The following is a 15187-nucleotide window of genomic DNA, read 5'->3' as shown; positions in this document are numbered from 1 at the left end:
AGGAAACAGACTTTGTAAGGGCAGAGAGCTTGAAGCGATCACAAACAATGGGTGTGGTCATTAGGTAAACGGTGTTCAAGGAAAGGTGAAAAGGGGTAGACGAGAGAGCAACACATTCCTAAAGGAGGGAAGTGAGAGGCTTGCAGAGAGGAAGGGTTCAGGGGAAAGCACACTTAGAGCTTTCTTGTACAAACAAACAAGTAAAAAACACAGGAATATCAGAAAGGTCTCTAAAACCTAAACCGTACTGTGGAAAGCCCAGATAGCTGCCCTTTCTCACTTCCAGAGACACCACATACAAATGTACACTTTCATGCTCTCTAAAAATAGCATTCATCAGCACCTCCCTGTGGGTCTCACAACTTTTTACAGTTCTCTCACACAACTGATCCAAAATAAATCCGATTGACAATAAGTACGCAATCCCTTTGACATGCAAATGTCAAATTATAAACCAGTGTGGTGAGAGCTGTATCTCATACTAGGGATATATTTGACTTCTTGTTTCTGTGTGAGAAACAGCCGAGCCATTCACCACTGCCAGGGAGGCACTGGGCCACTCGATCACTGCTGGGAACAGACAAGAGCTGACAGAAAGCAGACAGAGAGCCACCTCACTGCAACTGCACCTCTAAAAATACATGAAGCAAGCAGCATTTCATACTAACCACAGCTTCATGCATGATATAAATCATGATCTCTCATTATAAGAATAGATTTTTATTCACTGTATAGGTGTGACAAGAGTGTCATGTTCATTCACAGCAAGAGCACAAAGTCAGTGTTTGTGCTCACCATTCACCCACATACATACATACATGTATACACATGAATTTAAACATATATTAACAGGAAAATCAGTTCACCTACATATTGCACCATTATAGCCGTGCAGCTGTGCTAAAATGCATTTTCTGTATGGACTTTCAAAAGATGAGGGATGTGAAACTTTTCAACCAGGTTACAACAACTCAAGTGTGTGAAGGACTTATTACTTTTAGCCAAATGTAATGTAAGCAAAAAGAAGGAGGCTGTGCAGCGTCACATCTCTGCAGCTGGAAGAAAAGGCGATATGAGGAGCCCTGCAAGAAAGTAAAGTTTCTGCGCTGCAACTTTTTCAGCTTCCTAAAATCTCTTTGGAAGGTTTCTCTGATGGATTTCCACAGAACACAAATTGCAGTTTAACAGCTGGTGCTTTACTGACAAACATCTTAGTTGAATTCCTTTCTGTCTTACATGAAAAAAAACACATTTGCATGTACGACAAATATCCCATACAGCTGTGATAACTATGCCTTGGTTCCTCACCTCCAAAAGCATGAAAGAGGAGCAGTAGTCCCACGAGCAGAGGGGCAGTGTCCGGTAAAGCCATGACTATCGGTCGGTGCTGCAGATGTCCGCGCTGAGGTGTGTGTGTGTGCGTGTGTGCGTGTGTGTGTGAAAGGAGTCTGACAGGAACTGGTCCTCCTGGAAAACTGTACAGAGTGAAAGAGAGGAGTGGCGGCGCAGCGTGGAGAGGCAAATGATGCAGAAAGGGGCAGAGACACGCTGTAAAGAAAGTCCTTCCGCACAAGTCATCCGAGAGCTGCTCTGAAAGGCATCACGTTTTATTATTTATTGTTTCATTTTCTTTAAATCACTCTGTCTCGGTCATTTCTTTACTCATTTAGTTTGATAAATACACTCGAGATCCGAGCTCCAGCTCCAGTGAGCTGTTGGTTATTTTTTGCAGCGGGCAAATAAAAGGGAGGACCTTCAGAGAGTGGAGCAGCAAGCGGAGGAGGAGGTCTGGAGTTAAATAGTGTGAAGTTATAATTTACAACTATTTTGTCGTTGCCAAGACTCAAATTTGATACATTTCCTCACCAAGCGTGTCATAACTTATGTTTTCTCAATAGGGGACCGTGACTAGTGGAGGATAATTTAGCGTGGAAATTGATGTGAGAAGGTGTGGCAGTTGTCCCGCCGTTTGAATTCAGGTCATGTGGTGCGTTTTTTGGCTTGGTGATCATTTCAGATTGACATCAGGGCTGTTTGCAGTGTTGTGCTGAGATAATAAAGAAGATACTGGTGGAGCTGAGTGTGGAGGCAGGAGCAGAGAGAAGGATGAGGATTTATCTCCATCTTATCTGCAAGTGCAAGCCGAAACTCTTAACACTTTATAAACACTGAGGATAAAGACCGAACTTCTGTGTGCCAGTGCCACACAAGCCCAGCAGTTCTCAGTGTTTAATTCAGAGTCTGATTAATACCGGAGGTGCCAGCACTATCAGCACACATACAGTATTCACCAGGTGCTTTGGTGAATTGTTCACAAATCCTTTCTCTGTTTTCCAGAAACGTTTTCCAAATGAAAATGCCCCCTTGGAACGAATATCTCCATTTTTAACCTGTGTAGTTATTATAAAATGGCAAAAGTAAACCACATCTTATGATGAAAAAGTTTCTCAGAAGTAATACATTATCTATGAAGCCAGATAACACACACCAATTAGTTAAACTGCAGGAATGTCTTAAAGACATAAAGACCTGGATGGCCGCTAACTTTCTGCTCCTTAATTCAGATAAAACTGAGGTTATTGTACTCGGCCCTGAAAAGCCTAGAAATATGGTATCTAACCAGATTCTTACTCTGGATGGCATTACCTTGGCCTCCAGTAACGCTGTGAGGAACCTTGGAGTCATTTTTGACTAGGACATGTCCTTCAACGCACATATTAAACAAATATGTAAGACTGCTTTTCTCCATTTGCGCAACATCTCTAAAGTTAGAAATATCCTGTCCCAGAGTGACGCTGAAAAACTATTTCATTTATTTATTACTTCCAGGCTGGACTACTGTAATTCATTATTATCAGGATGTCCAAAAAACTCACTGAAAAGCCTTCAGCTAATCCAAAATGCTGCAGCAAGAGTCCTGACAGGGACTAGAAAGAGAGAGCAGATTTCTCCTGTTTTGGCTTCCCTTCATTGGCTTCCTGTTAAATCCGGAATTGAATTCAAAATCCTGCTCCTCACATACAAGGTCTTAAATAATCAGGCCCCATCCTATCTTAATGACCTTGTAGTACCATATCACCCTATTAGAGCACTTCGCTCTCGCTCTGCAGGCCTACTTGTTGTTCCTCGAGTATTTAAAAGCAGAATGGGAGGCAGAGCCTTCAGTTTTCAGGCCCCTCTTCTGTGGAACCAGCTTCCAGTTTGGATTCGGGAGACAGACACTATCTCTACTTTTAAGATTAGGCTTAAAACTTTCCTTTTTGCTAAAGCATATAGTTAGGGCTGGACCAGTTGACCCTGAATCCTCCCTTAGTTATGCTGCAAAACACATAGGCTGCCGGGGAACTCCCATGATGCATTGCGTTTTTCCTTTTCAGTCCCCTTTTTTGTCACTCACTATGTGTTAATAGACCTCTCTGCATTAAATCATATCTGTTATTAACCTCTGTCTCTCTTCCACAGCATGTCTTTATCCTGTCTTCCTTCTCTCACCCCAACCGGTGGCAGCAGATGGCCCCGCCCCTCCCTGAGCCTGGTTCTGCCGGAGGTTTCTTCCTCTTAAAAGGGAGTTTTTCCTTCCCACTGTTGCCAAAGTGCTTGCTCATAGGGGGTCATATGATTGTTGGGTTTTTCTCTATATGTATTATTGTAGGGTCTACCTTACAATATAAAGCGCCTTGAGGCGACTGCTGTTATGATTTGGTGCTGTATAAATGAAATTTAATTGAATATTGAACTTGAATTAAAGATGAGCAGAGATTCATCAACATACATAAAACCCCAGAGTCTATAAATTGTTTAAAAAAAAAACACCCAAAAACAAAGGAATAATATTCTTCAACCTAAAATCAGCTACAGCGCATGTTATCATTAAAAGATTGTGTGCCATTTACAAGACCAAAAATCAATTCTGGATGCCCGTGATCTTCAGGTTCTCAGATGGTACTGCATTAAAAACAGACAAGTTCGAAATAACCGCGCAGTCACTTCCAGACATTATTGTCTGTAAGCACAGTTCACCGTGGCATCCGCAAATGCAGGTTAAATCTCCATCATGCAAACAAGAAACAGCGTGTGAACGTGATCCTAAACGTGATCCTAAACATTTAGAATGGACTGAGAGAAAGTGGAAAGCTGTTCTGTGGTCAGAAGAATTGAAATTTGAAATTCCTTTTTGGAAGTCTTGGACGCCACATCCTCTGGACCAAAACTGAGAGGGGCAAACTGGCTCAGCACTCAGTTCAGCGGCCTGCACTTCTTATGGTATGTGGGTGCATCAGTGCCTCTGGAACTGGGAGCTTGGAAAGGCACCATCAGTGCTCAAGAGAGGAGTGGCGGCGCATAAAGTTCAACATATTCTTCTTTTTCTTCTTCTTCTTCTTCTTCTTCTTCTTCTTCTTCTTCTTCTTCTTCTTCTTCTTCTTCTTCTTCTTCTTTTTTCAGTCCAGACTTTTCACCAACTGAAAACGTTTGGATCATTTGGGCAAGGAAGATGCAGGACTGCTGAGTAGCTGGAATCCTGTGTCAGACAAAAACGGGACAATATTTCTCTCCCAAAAGTCCTGCAGCTGCTCTCCTCAGTTCCCAGATGTTTACAGGCTGTTGTTCAAATAAGAAATTGATATGTTTCCTATGTTCTAATGTGTTTATGAGATTTACAAATCATTGCTTTCTGTTTTTATTTACATTTGGCACGGTGCTCCCATGTTTTTAAAATTATATAAATGCTAGTGTTAGTGCTCATGCCATCTTCTTTTGTTCAGCCCCTGAAATTAAAGCTAAAGCTTTGTGCTTTTGGCCCATATTCATCACACACCCGTAACTTGAAATAGTTTTGGCACACAGCTAAAATAACAAAAAAAGTGTCTGCCAGAAGACATCACGGCCGTGATGCTGATTATGTATCATGGAAACGATACGAGGTGAAATATTTGGACTGTATGCAGGCATTTCAGTGTCGTGATTTTGGTATTTGGAGCATTCGCCAAACTGACCACAGTCAAAAAAAGGTTCTCAGAGTAACCGAGGGCAGCAGTGAACTAACAACTGGCAAGTTATCATGAGGCTTTGGCCTGATTAAAATGATACAAGATAGTTTAGGAATTTAGCCCAACCAGATTGTCCCAGACGTAAGCGTTGGACGGCTCATGTGTGTAAAAACTTTGACTTCTGAGTGGGTTTCGGGTCATTTTTGAGGCATTTCAGTGACTCTTGTTATGCTACAGCATCTGTTTTCAAAAAGTAGAGGAACATTTTTGTTCAGGATTGAATAAATGTGGTTATTTAAGTAGTTGGAAGTTGAAAGTTTCCATTATTGTGGTTTTCAAATTACTTCACATAGCTTAGCCATTTCAGGACTACAGTGTCTGAATGTTTATTGGTCAACATCCAGTTTGTACAAATTCAGCTCTAATAATGCTGAAACAACAGTAGCTGATGTTTTTATTCCATCCATCCATTTTCCTTACCACATTTCAAATTTAAGAACTCAGGGGGGTTGAACTGGTTCCAAGTATACCCTGCACGTATCGCCAGTTACACCAGCCACTCACATCCACACTAAAGGCCCATATAGAAACATAAATTAACCTAACATCCTGGTCTTTGGACTGTGGGAGGTCTGAGGCGAAAACAAAAACAGCATGAAGTTGCTGTAACTGTTGTGATTTGGTCTCGGATCATGGCTGAACACATTCTGCAGTCCGCTCGATCCGTGCTGGAAAATTTCAAACATCTCAAATCTCCAGTTCGACGGAGACCTAATCTTTGAACGTCACATCATGAACTAAACACATGTCACGTTTTCTTTTATTATTTTGGAAATATTTTACAAATACGCTCTAGTTTAACGTTTAAAGACACTGCAACTTCTTTGTGCTTGCCTTCACAAAAACTCTTAAGCGACTGCAGACTGTAGAGATGTGAGCTGCCAGGCTTTTAGCTGGACTAACGAGGCAGGATCACATCACTCTCGTTTTGGCATTTGTACCCCGGGATTTTTTTTTGAATTGATTTTAAGCTTTTATTGATTTCTTTTAATGGCTCTGCTCTCAGCTACATCTCTGAACTCTTAGCACCATATGCACCTTATGCACCAGTATGTGCCTCGAGGTCTTTTCTCTGTTACAGGTGCCTGGATGAAACTAATACAGAACAGACAGGACATGAGGCTGTTGGAAGAACCTGCTGGACTAAAGTCAGGCTTGCGGAGTCGGCCACTTCCAAGTCAGGTCTTACAACCTACGTTCAGGTGAAGGATTTTCATGATGTTATACGAGTTTTTAATGGGGTTTGACCTGTCACTTTTACTACTAGTGCCTTATTACTTTGATATCACACAGTATTAAAATTACAAGGCTGTGCCAAGTTATGAACCCTAACAGAACAATGGACAATGTAAACAGACAGAAAACAAAGAACACAAAATATGTCCTTAAGTGTTTAAGGCCCCCCCAAAATGATAGAAAACTAATTGTCTTCGCCCTCCAGAGCAGCCAAAATAAAAATATTGTTCCAGTTAATCCTGGTGTTTGATATGGAAGTGAACACCTGATTAACAGATCACTGTTTGTTTCAGCACTTTCCAAGACTGGCGTTTAATTTTAGTATTATTTGATCCCGTGTGAACTATCACGGTCCTTGCAGCTGGAGACCGATCAAAGGATGGTGCGACACGTCGTGCACACTGATCTCTGTAACCTTTGCTGCTGGAAAATACCAATACCACCGTGTCTGCCAGCTGTTACTTCTGCCAAGCAGTTTCCCTCTGACTGCAGATCAGAGCCACCTCGAAAAAGCTCCTGACACACTGCAGCACACTGAGAATCCTCCCATTCCCAGAAGGATGGTGCAGTCGCACCAAACCACATTATTGTTGTTTGATATGACCTGAAAAGAGGAAATGAAGCCATTGTCCAGCACAAAACTGACTTTAAGTGATTTATTGAATTCTGGTTGGACCGGAACATTTTGTCAAGGTTGTGTTCATGGCCTCACAAAATTGGGATTTGTTTTCCTGTGTTCTCGGCCATGTCTGCGATCTATTTCGAGCTGCCTTCGTGTTTTATTTGTTTTTATTTGGTGGCATCTAAATAAAGAGGTCGTGAGAGAGCTTAGGGTAACTTTGCCTCAATGAAAAAATTCTCAGATAAGGTTTTCGGGAACAATTGACCTCAGAAAAGTCCCTTCCACTGCAGTTTTTCACATTTTGTGAAGACTGCGTTCTGCGTCTTTAACACTTTAAGGTAAAGCACATCACAGATTAAAGATTTTTACGTCACAGTTCAACATCTCTCGCTCTCCGTGTAAGATCCTAATGTTGTGTCAGCTTCGTCTTGTGTTGTGAGAAGCTCAGCACAACATCCTGTCAGACATGTCTTATTGCCACCACAGAGCAGGAAACAATTGTAATTGTTTGACCAACTATATATGCTTTATAGCATGTTTCTTAATATTTTTTCTGCAACATAAGGATTTTATCAGAGTGTCAAATCTGCTATTATCTACTCAAAGCGATTCTTAAAAAGTAATTGCCAGCCAGGGTTCAGGGTTATACATTAATGTAAAGGAGGATGCAAACTGCAGTGTTGATGCTTTCATTTCCTTTAGAGTGAGGCACAATCCTTGTGGTTTGCACTGATAACGGAGAACTAACTGTTCTCAAAGCAGCTATATTGTTTTTCCAGTCAAGGTCATTAAGACTGAATCTTTAAGGCTGTCAACATGGGTGTGCCACAAAGAGTGTGAGTACAGTATAAGAGATAAACATAGAAACATTGGGAAAACCCTTTTTTCCAACAACCTCTTAAAATTCCTTGTGGACAAATTTCAAGAATGTCCCCTCTTCACCCTTTATTTAATACATCCTGGACAGGGCGTTTGGGAATATCAGGGGGCCACTGGGTTTGGGAATGAGGCAAACAGAAGGAGAAAAAAAAAAGCACACCCCTTCCCCCACACATTTCTCAGCACTGAAAAGCCCCGAAAGAGTTTATAAGGTCATTTTTCAGAGTTGCTGGCAGGGGAAAAACCTCCAGCTAGTAACTGTTAGATGATGCTAATTAACCGTTAACACATCTCCAGTTGATTTTTGTGTTAATAAATACGTAAAATTGACAGACGGCGTGTGTTATCGTGTGATTTGTGAGTAATGATTTACAAAGCGGCCATCTGGTGCCCTTTATTTCTAAAAAAATAATTAACCCTCTGTGGTCTTGTTAAAAATGTTTTAAATGCTCAACACAGAAAGTCATAGAGCTGTTTTTATTTATTTTTTTAAGATAAAGGGAGACAGAGAGAGTTCGTGTGAAAACAGTGTTAAATGGTTAATATATCAGACAAGCTAAATGTTGAATTACAGTATAATAATGTGACACAGAAACAACACAGAGCTGAGGTTTATGGCAGAATTTTGCAGCAACAAAGATTTTGAGAAAATTATTTTAAGACCTGGGAAAAGATTTAAAAACTTCATGGGACATATTGGGAAGTATTTTAAGTGTTTCTTTTAATTGTCTTTGTGCAAGTTTTATGCCCTGGGCATCACTAAAGTTTATTTAGTTCATGCTTGAAAAAATAGCCCAAATAAGTGCTCAGATGCCTGCCAAGTGGCAAGACTTGAACAATGACTTTGGCGTAACCTCCACAGAAGAAAAGCTTGCCTGGTTTTTACTGTCTTGTGTTTGTTTAAATGTTAAAATGTATAAATCTGTGGTCTTTAGAGATGCTGGCAGGTGAAGTTTGGTCTTGGTAACCTGGCTGTTTTCATATACTAAGGGTGAGTTTAAGGTGACCAGCAACTACCGAGTTCTTTTAGGGTGGAATATTTTCTTACATGTTACTCAGAGCATCTGCTTTGCACCTGCACGTACAGAGAAAGAAAGCTGTGTTATTCAAAAATAAAAAAAACAGAATAAAACGTATTTACAAAAATGTCAAAACTACTTCTCCTTCGTAGACATATAAGATGCTTTATCGCTTTATCTTTAAAAGGTAGAAGCAGTTGATCCCCAACTTTATCTAATGCTTAATTCTACCCTTGATCCTGGCTTGTGAAGACTCCCTGTTCGCACGCACTGACTTGAGCGTGCCCTTACCATGCACCCCTGTGGGCCATTCCTCAGTGATGGATGATCACTTTTGTACAGAGAGATGTGCTGCTGGGCTAAGACGACCACAGAGGAAGGAAAGAGAGGAAAAAGAGTCACTCTTTCCGAAGGCCACACTCAAGAGCAAGTTGTTTTGGGGGTTGTCTGCCCAACATGAGAGACAACTATTGTCAGTTACTCCAGTGGACGGGAAGGGGGGCTTTTCGGCAGCGGCTGGTATGGCGAGGGGGCTTGGGGAAGGAGTGGGAGAGCAATCTGAATTTCTTCTAAACACCGTCACAACAACAGGGATTGTGACAAAGAGCCACTTTCATAACCACACGGGCCAAGAACTGAGCATTGCTTCACCATGGTGATTATATGTAATGGTGGCATTAATCATAATGAATCCACCCACCGCTGACATGTTTCTTCAGTGTTCAGGCCTGGTGTTTCACATCTTCTGATTCGAAGCGAAGGCACATAAATTCAGTTTGTTGCTTCATAGAGTAATTTGAAATGAAAATGAGGATAAAAGAAGCATCTTACACACTAATCAAAAGATTCAATAGTGTAGTGTTTTACACATTTGCTTAACAAGGTCTACCAAAATCTACCAAAATCAAACATGCAGAGCTACCGGCTGTGGTGACCACAGCTCTGTCAGGGTACAGCTGACAATAGTCTTTCACTAATACTAAACAGCTGATTCACTGCGTAAAGAGAAACAAGCCTATGGACACCCTTTTCATCGTTTCTGTTCTTCTTTGTGTAGTAATCCCATAAAACTGTGATGTAATGCTGGATGCAGCTTTAATCACAAAGAAGATCCCATCACAGAGGTGCACCTTTTAATCACATTTCAGTTACTCAGAAGAAAAAACTCCACACATTGGTTATTTACAGCTTTGGAGAATCCACTGAGTTCTTTGCTCTTCTTTGTTTCTGCTGATGTCAGTCACTTTTCCGTCAGTGCAGAATGTAGTATTTTCCAGTTGAGGTTTAATTTTGGGGCATGTGGTACCCCTCATCTGTCTTAATGTCAGTTAACACCTAATCTGTCCTTTGCTCTGACACAGAAACCTCTCACAGTCGGAGAGCGTTTTTGTGAAGCAGCTACGTTTCGTACATTTTGTACTGCGAGCTTTTTCCTATCAGATCTGGCTGTGTAAGTTGAATGGACTGAAACACTGAAACATTTCAAAAATCTTTTAATCAATTCCTGATACCTACACAGAGAAAGAGTCAGATTAAACAGGATTTCTGTTCTTAGTTGCAGAGGTGTTTAAAAGTATTAGACCATCTGGGTGAGGTAGGAGTGATTTAAAAAAAACGTATTTGATGCTTGACTCGATGATTAAAGTGATGACTAATAAAAAGGTTTTTTTTTTAAAGACTAGCTGTATGATTTCACGCAGGATCTTAGTGAGTGATGAGTCATGAAGAAGGAAGCTGCTACTGCTGCCTACAAACTGATGGACATCCTGCAGATGTGCAGAAGAGACCCTGAAAAGACGTGACTGAAAGACCATCTGTGTCACGCTGAAGGACCTCTTGGTCATCCCAGTCACGTCTCTGTGAGTCACATAAGAAACATTCCTGCCATCTCTTTTGTCTCACCTTCTTTTGCAGTTTTCCCTCACTGCCTCTTTCGCCCATTGAATGAGCTGCAGAGGCAGCAGGCCTGAGGCAGAGGGTTACAGAGGAATGTGGGGTCCTGCTTTGGGTCTCGACCAGTCTGCACTCCAGTGATTTCTACTGTTTGGAGTTTGTGTTTTCCCAGAGAAGTCTTAAATCCACCGCCTACCCCCTGTGCTCTGTGTAAAACACACACATACACACAAACAGATGTAATCTAAATGTAAATTGATGTGAGTGTAGTGCACTGGCCAGCTGCCAAAGACATCAGTGAATCTCAAAATAAACCACAGAATCTGGGAACATAAAAGTTGAAGTCAAAGCTACAACAGCACATTTCAAAACTGTGGAGAAAGTGATGTAGTTTGCCTCCTAAAATGAACCTCAGTGGATCAGGTCTGTAAAATGCAGAAATCTGAACTTTGGAAATCAATTTAAATCTCATAGTTTAAAACTAAGCACAGGAATCTGAATGAATTGCACAAGGCTATATTTACACCCCAGTATCGTTTTTTTTTGTTTTGTTTTTTTAAACCCCAGATGCTCTCCACACAGCTGTTGAAGCATCAGGGAGCAGGATAGCAAAAAGTACCTTAGGGTGGTCGGCTGCTCAACACCAGAGAAAGCTTGTGGTGGACTTCAGGAGGTCCAGGATTAACGCTACTACTCTGTCCATTAGGGGAGATGTGTGGCGATGGTACAGCAGTGAAAATACCTGAGAGTTCACTTGGATGAATCACTACGCAGGAGCAGAAAAAAGGCAGCTTCTGTTGATGTTTTACGACAGTGTGGTCACCAGAGTGATTATGCTGGATTGATGGTTAGCAAACTGCACATCATCCACACATGACTTTTTGTAATTTCACTAAACAAAGAAAAGCTAAACACTTTGGAAGGCATGCTCAAAGCTGGGTGCTAGGTTCTGTTATGCCTTTGACAAACATTGAAATGATGTACTTTGTTTGAAAAAATACAACCATTATCATCATTAATGCTGGGCTAGACCACCTTTTGTTTTGCCTCCAGAACTGCTTTAAGTCTATGTGGCATAGATTCAACGAGTTGCTGGAAACATTGCTCTGAGATTTTGGTCCATATTGACATCGTAGCATCACACAGTTGCTCTACATCCATGATAAGGCTCTCTTACTGCAACACATCCCATATCTGCTATATTGGATTGAGATCTGGTGACAAAAAAGGACTTTTAAGCACAGTTAACTCTTTGTCATGTTCAAGAAACCAGTTTGAGATGAGTTCAACTTTTGTGACAAGGTGCGTTATCCTGCTGAAAACAGCCATCAGAAGATGCTAGAGTGTGGTGATAACGGGATGAACATGGTCAGCTGTCATGTTTTGCAACTTACTTGGTTGGACTCAAGAGCAGGACTCAGGCAAGACAGTGAGATGTAGAATACGCTTTAGAATAGAATAGAATAGAATAGAATAGAATAGAATAGAATAGAATGTCTTTGTTGTCACTATACAGATGTACAATGACACACGGAGCATCTCCTACTCAGTGCAAACATGTGGGGGAGGGGGCAGAGGTGCAGAGAGCCTTAGATCCGCGGGTTACTGAGGTGAGGGTGGGAGGCAGGAGGAGCAGGAGTGGTGATCCAGTGGTTGAGTTTGATCTGTAGTAATAGCAGGTGTTCCTGAAAAGGTGAATGTCAGGGAGTGATCCGGGGTTGGCTAAGTCACTAGAGAAAGGTGGAGAAACAGAATTACACACTTGACTTGGTATCACCAACAACTAGCCTGTTTACCGCTCTAAGAGAGTGATAATCTGGTGGAGTCTGGATGGCTGCACTGGTCCTTAAGTATTGCCGTTGACTGGTGATGAGTAGCCTCCGCCCAGGTAAGGCAGACACGACGGCTGCCTTTCACCCACAGATCAAGGCTTCTTATGACAGTCTGCAACTATACTCTTCCCCGATCTGTTAGTTGTTTTAAACTTTAGCAAGTCGTCTTCCCCTTGTCTACATGTCTGTCCATTCTGTAACAGTTCATTGATGGGTTCATTTGTTTTCAGCTATGGCAGTGACAACCACTCTCACACAGCACACATTTTGTTCAGATTTTCTGAATAAAGCAAAACAGTTTAGTATCTAATAAAGCACACCACTCACCTCCAGTAACAGGAGAGAAAGGTTTGTCCTTCTCCCTTGTCTCCTGACCTCCTTGCTCACAGGAGATCGTCTGAATTGTTGGAGTTTTCTCTTTACTTTCCCTTACAATATAAAACACCTTGAGACAACTGTTGTTCTGCTATCATGTGACTGGCTGATTGGATATTTGCATTAACAAGCTGTTGAACAGGCGTACCTAAAGAAGTGGCTGGCAGTTGTATACATATTTTTTACAGGAGATTCAGAGGTAGGCCGTTCCTCCATTGATTACTTATGTCCTGTCCAACTTTCCCTTCAACTATATACTTTTGTTATGTACCAGTACATGACAAATTAAGACAAATTAGAGCTCTCCTGTCTGTGATACGGTTATATTTATGAAGTCAGCTGGGGGGCGTGGTTCGTGGTGTGGCAGCGGGAGACGCTGACACATCTGAGCTGCATTAGCTCATCATGCCTCCCCTGCTTGTAAGAGTGAACTGGGTCCTGAATGGCGTTGTTGTTGGCGGTGGTGTGTGTTCGGCTGGCAGCTGGAAAGCTGCAGCCGTGAGTGTAAGGAACAAGCAACTATAAATAAAGATGATGAAAAGCGTTGAAGTGTGGTTGAGTCCATTCTTACTGCCACATCAGTATTTTCACTGATTTCTCATTTGTTTTGGCAGTGTAGAATTAACATGATATTCATGATAGTTCACATAGATCTGTGAATAGATGCGTATAGTATCCATATCACCCACACAATGGAGTTAAAGGTTATTCTGTGGGAGTTTCTTTAATGGGTGGAAATGTCCCAGCAGGTGCGAAGCTCCAGATTGGATATCTGTGGATCCTCAAATGTTTGTCTTAGTGTCTCCAGTTCATCCTGTGCAAGCCCCACCCCCATGTCCCTGCATGACCTTTTTATGTCCTTTTTGACATTTGTATGTTCATTTTAGCTAAACAGTTCTGAGGAGGCAGCTTACAGCTCTGAGTTGAAGACAAATGGTAGCAAGTGGAGGTTTTTTTCATATAAAAAAGTGGAATCTACAGTGTCTGTTGACTGATGAGAGAAAATGAAGCAACTCTATGTAGTGCACATTAAGAAAACTTATAGAAATTCTACATACGATTCCATATGAAAGCCACCCTTTGTTTCATCTCGTCTTTTAGAGGGGAAGGATTTGGTTGACCAGTCAACAAAAAGGAAACTGACTAAGGGTCTGCTTTCGGACCAGAGGGAAGGTTAGCTACCATAAAAGGAGTAGGTCTAGAAGCTCTCCGCCAGAGACAAAGTAGTGCACAAGACCTTTTATAGCTTCTTGCACTGCCCCGTGTATCCCTGCTGCATCATTAAATGCTTAAACAAATGCTGTTTGTCAGGCATCCAAAGGCTCAAAGCAGGATTTCCCATGATCGTATCAGATAGAGTTTCCCTTTGCGAGGAACAAAGTCCAGCGCTGAATGGCTCAGATGGAGAGGATGAGGCAAAAGGCAAGGAAGGAAACTGTTTTGATATTGTTCAGGACCGCAATTCTTTTTTTGTTTCATTGTCACTGAAGTAGCTGATGTAATGGGAGGATATATCTGTTAATGTAAATGGAATGGCTTGAGGAAAATGTAAGATATGGTGATGAAAGGTCAGAGTACTGAAGAGTGGATTTCCCAGGCAGCTGTAACTGGAACTGACTTTCTTAATCCTTAAATCATTTCCTGACCACAACCCACACCTTCAATGTAAAGTGTGATGCAAAATACTGTAAGGACTTATTTTTGTCCCAAGAAAAGGAAACAGATCTCCACTGCATGACTGTGAATGTTTGTCCCTACAACATTAGAGATACACATAAAAAAAAATGTTTTAAAATATCTGGAACCCCAAAAAACTGAACAAAACAAATTCAAAAATACTTTCAAAAAAACTCTTCTCCTATGTGGCTAGTGTTATCATCAACATGTTCCAATCCCTGCGGCGTCAATTAGTTATGCTTTGTCAAAGCTGCTGGCGTGGCTAATTTAATTAAACACAGGGTTTCATTTGGCCTGTGTGCTGTGACGCACTGCATCATGATATAAGTGAGAGTGATCATCATCTCAGTGCATCATTTGTAAGTAGCAGGGTTGCTGTGCTAACAGGCCTGTCCACGATCTTTTCCATATCTCAACCAAGTTGTTTCAAGGGCTCAAAGGCTGCCAGCAAGTGGAAGTGAAAAACACTCCGGATGGGATTATTGGAATTGATACTTGAGTTTTTGAGACTTCTACATCATCAGTGTGAATATTTGATATAGCAAATAGGATGCAAATTAAAGCTCGTATATACTAATTAACAATTACTCTTTTTTTTTTTTTAAA

General features: G+C 41.4%; 1 protein-coding gene across 6 annotated transcripts in view; it reads right to left on the bottom strand.

Moving 5' to 3' along the window:
- Positions 1-1503, bottom strand: part of mcamb (melanoma cell adhesion molecule b) — a 48028-nt gene extending 46525 nt beyond the window's left edge. For 4 of the 6 annotated variants that reach the window (XM_085379720.1, XM_085379721.1, XM_085379722.1 and 1 more), the window contains exon 1: positions 1309-1502. In XM_085379720.1, the coding sequence (XP_085235846.1) occupies positions 1309-1372 (64 nt within the window). In that variant the 5' untranslated portion in view covers positions 1373-1502. Of the gene's footprint in view, positions 1-1308 lie in introns of all 6 variants that reach the window. The other 2 variants (XM_085379724.1, XM_085379719.1) reach the window with 1 other exon arrangement.
- Between the last annotated feature and the right edge of the window lie 13684 nt (positions 1504-15187).

This window comes from Rhamphochromis longiceps, linkage group LG14 (assembly GCF_057381845.1).
Source record: "Rhamphochromis longiceps isolate RC_006_pf linkage group LG14, R_longiceps_female_GT1.1, whole genome shotgun sequence".
Lineage (NCBI taxonomy): Eukaryota > Metazoa > Chordata > Actinopteri > Cichliformes > Cichlidae > Rhamphochromis > Rhamphochromis longiceps.
The sequence above is the reverse complement of the archived record's forward strand: the minus strand, read 5'-3'. Positions and strand labels throughout refer to the sequence as shown.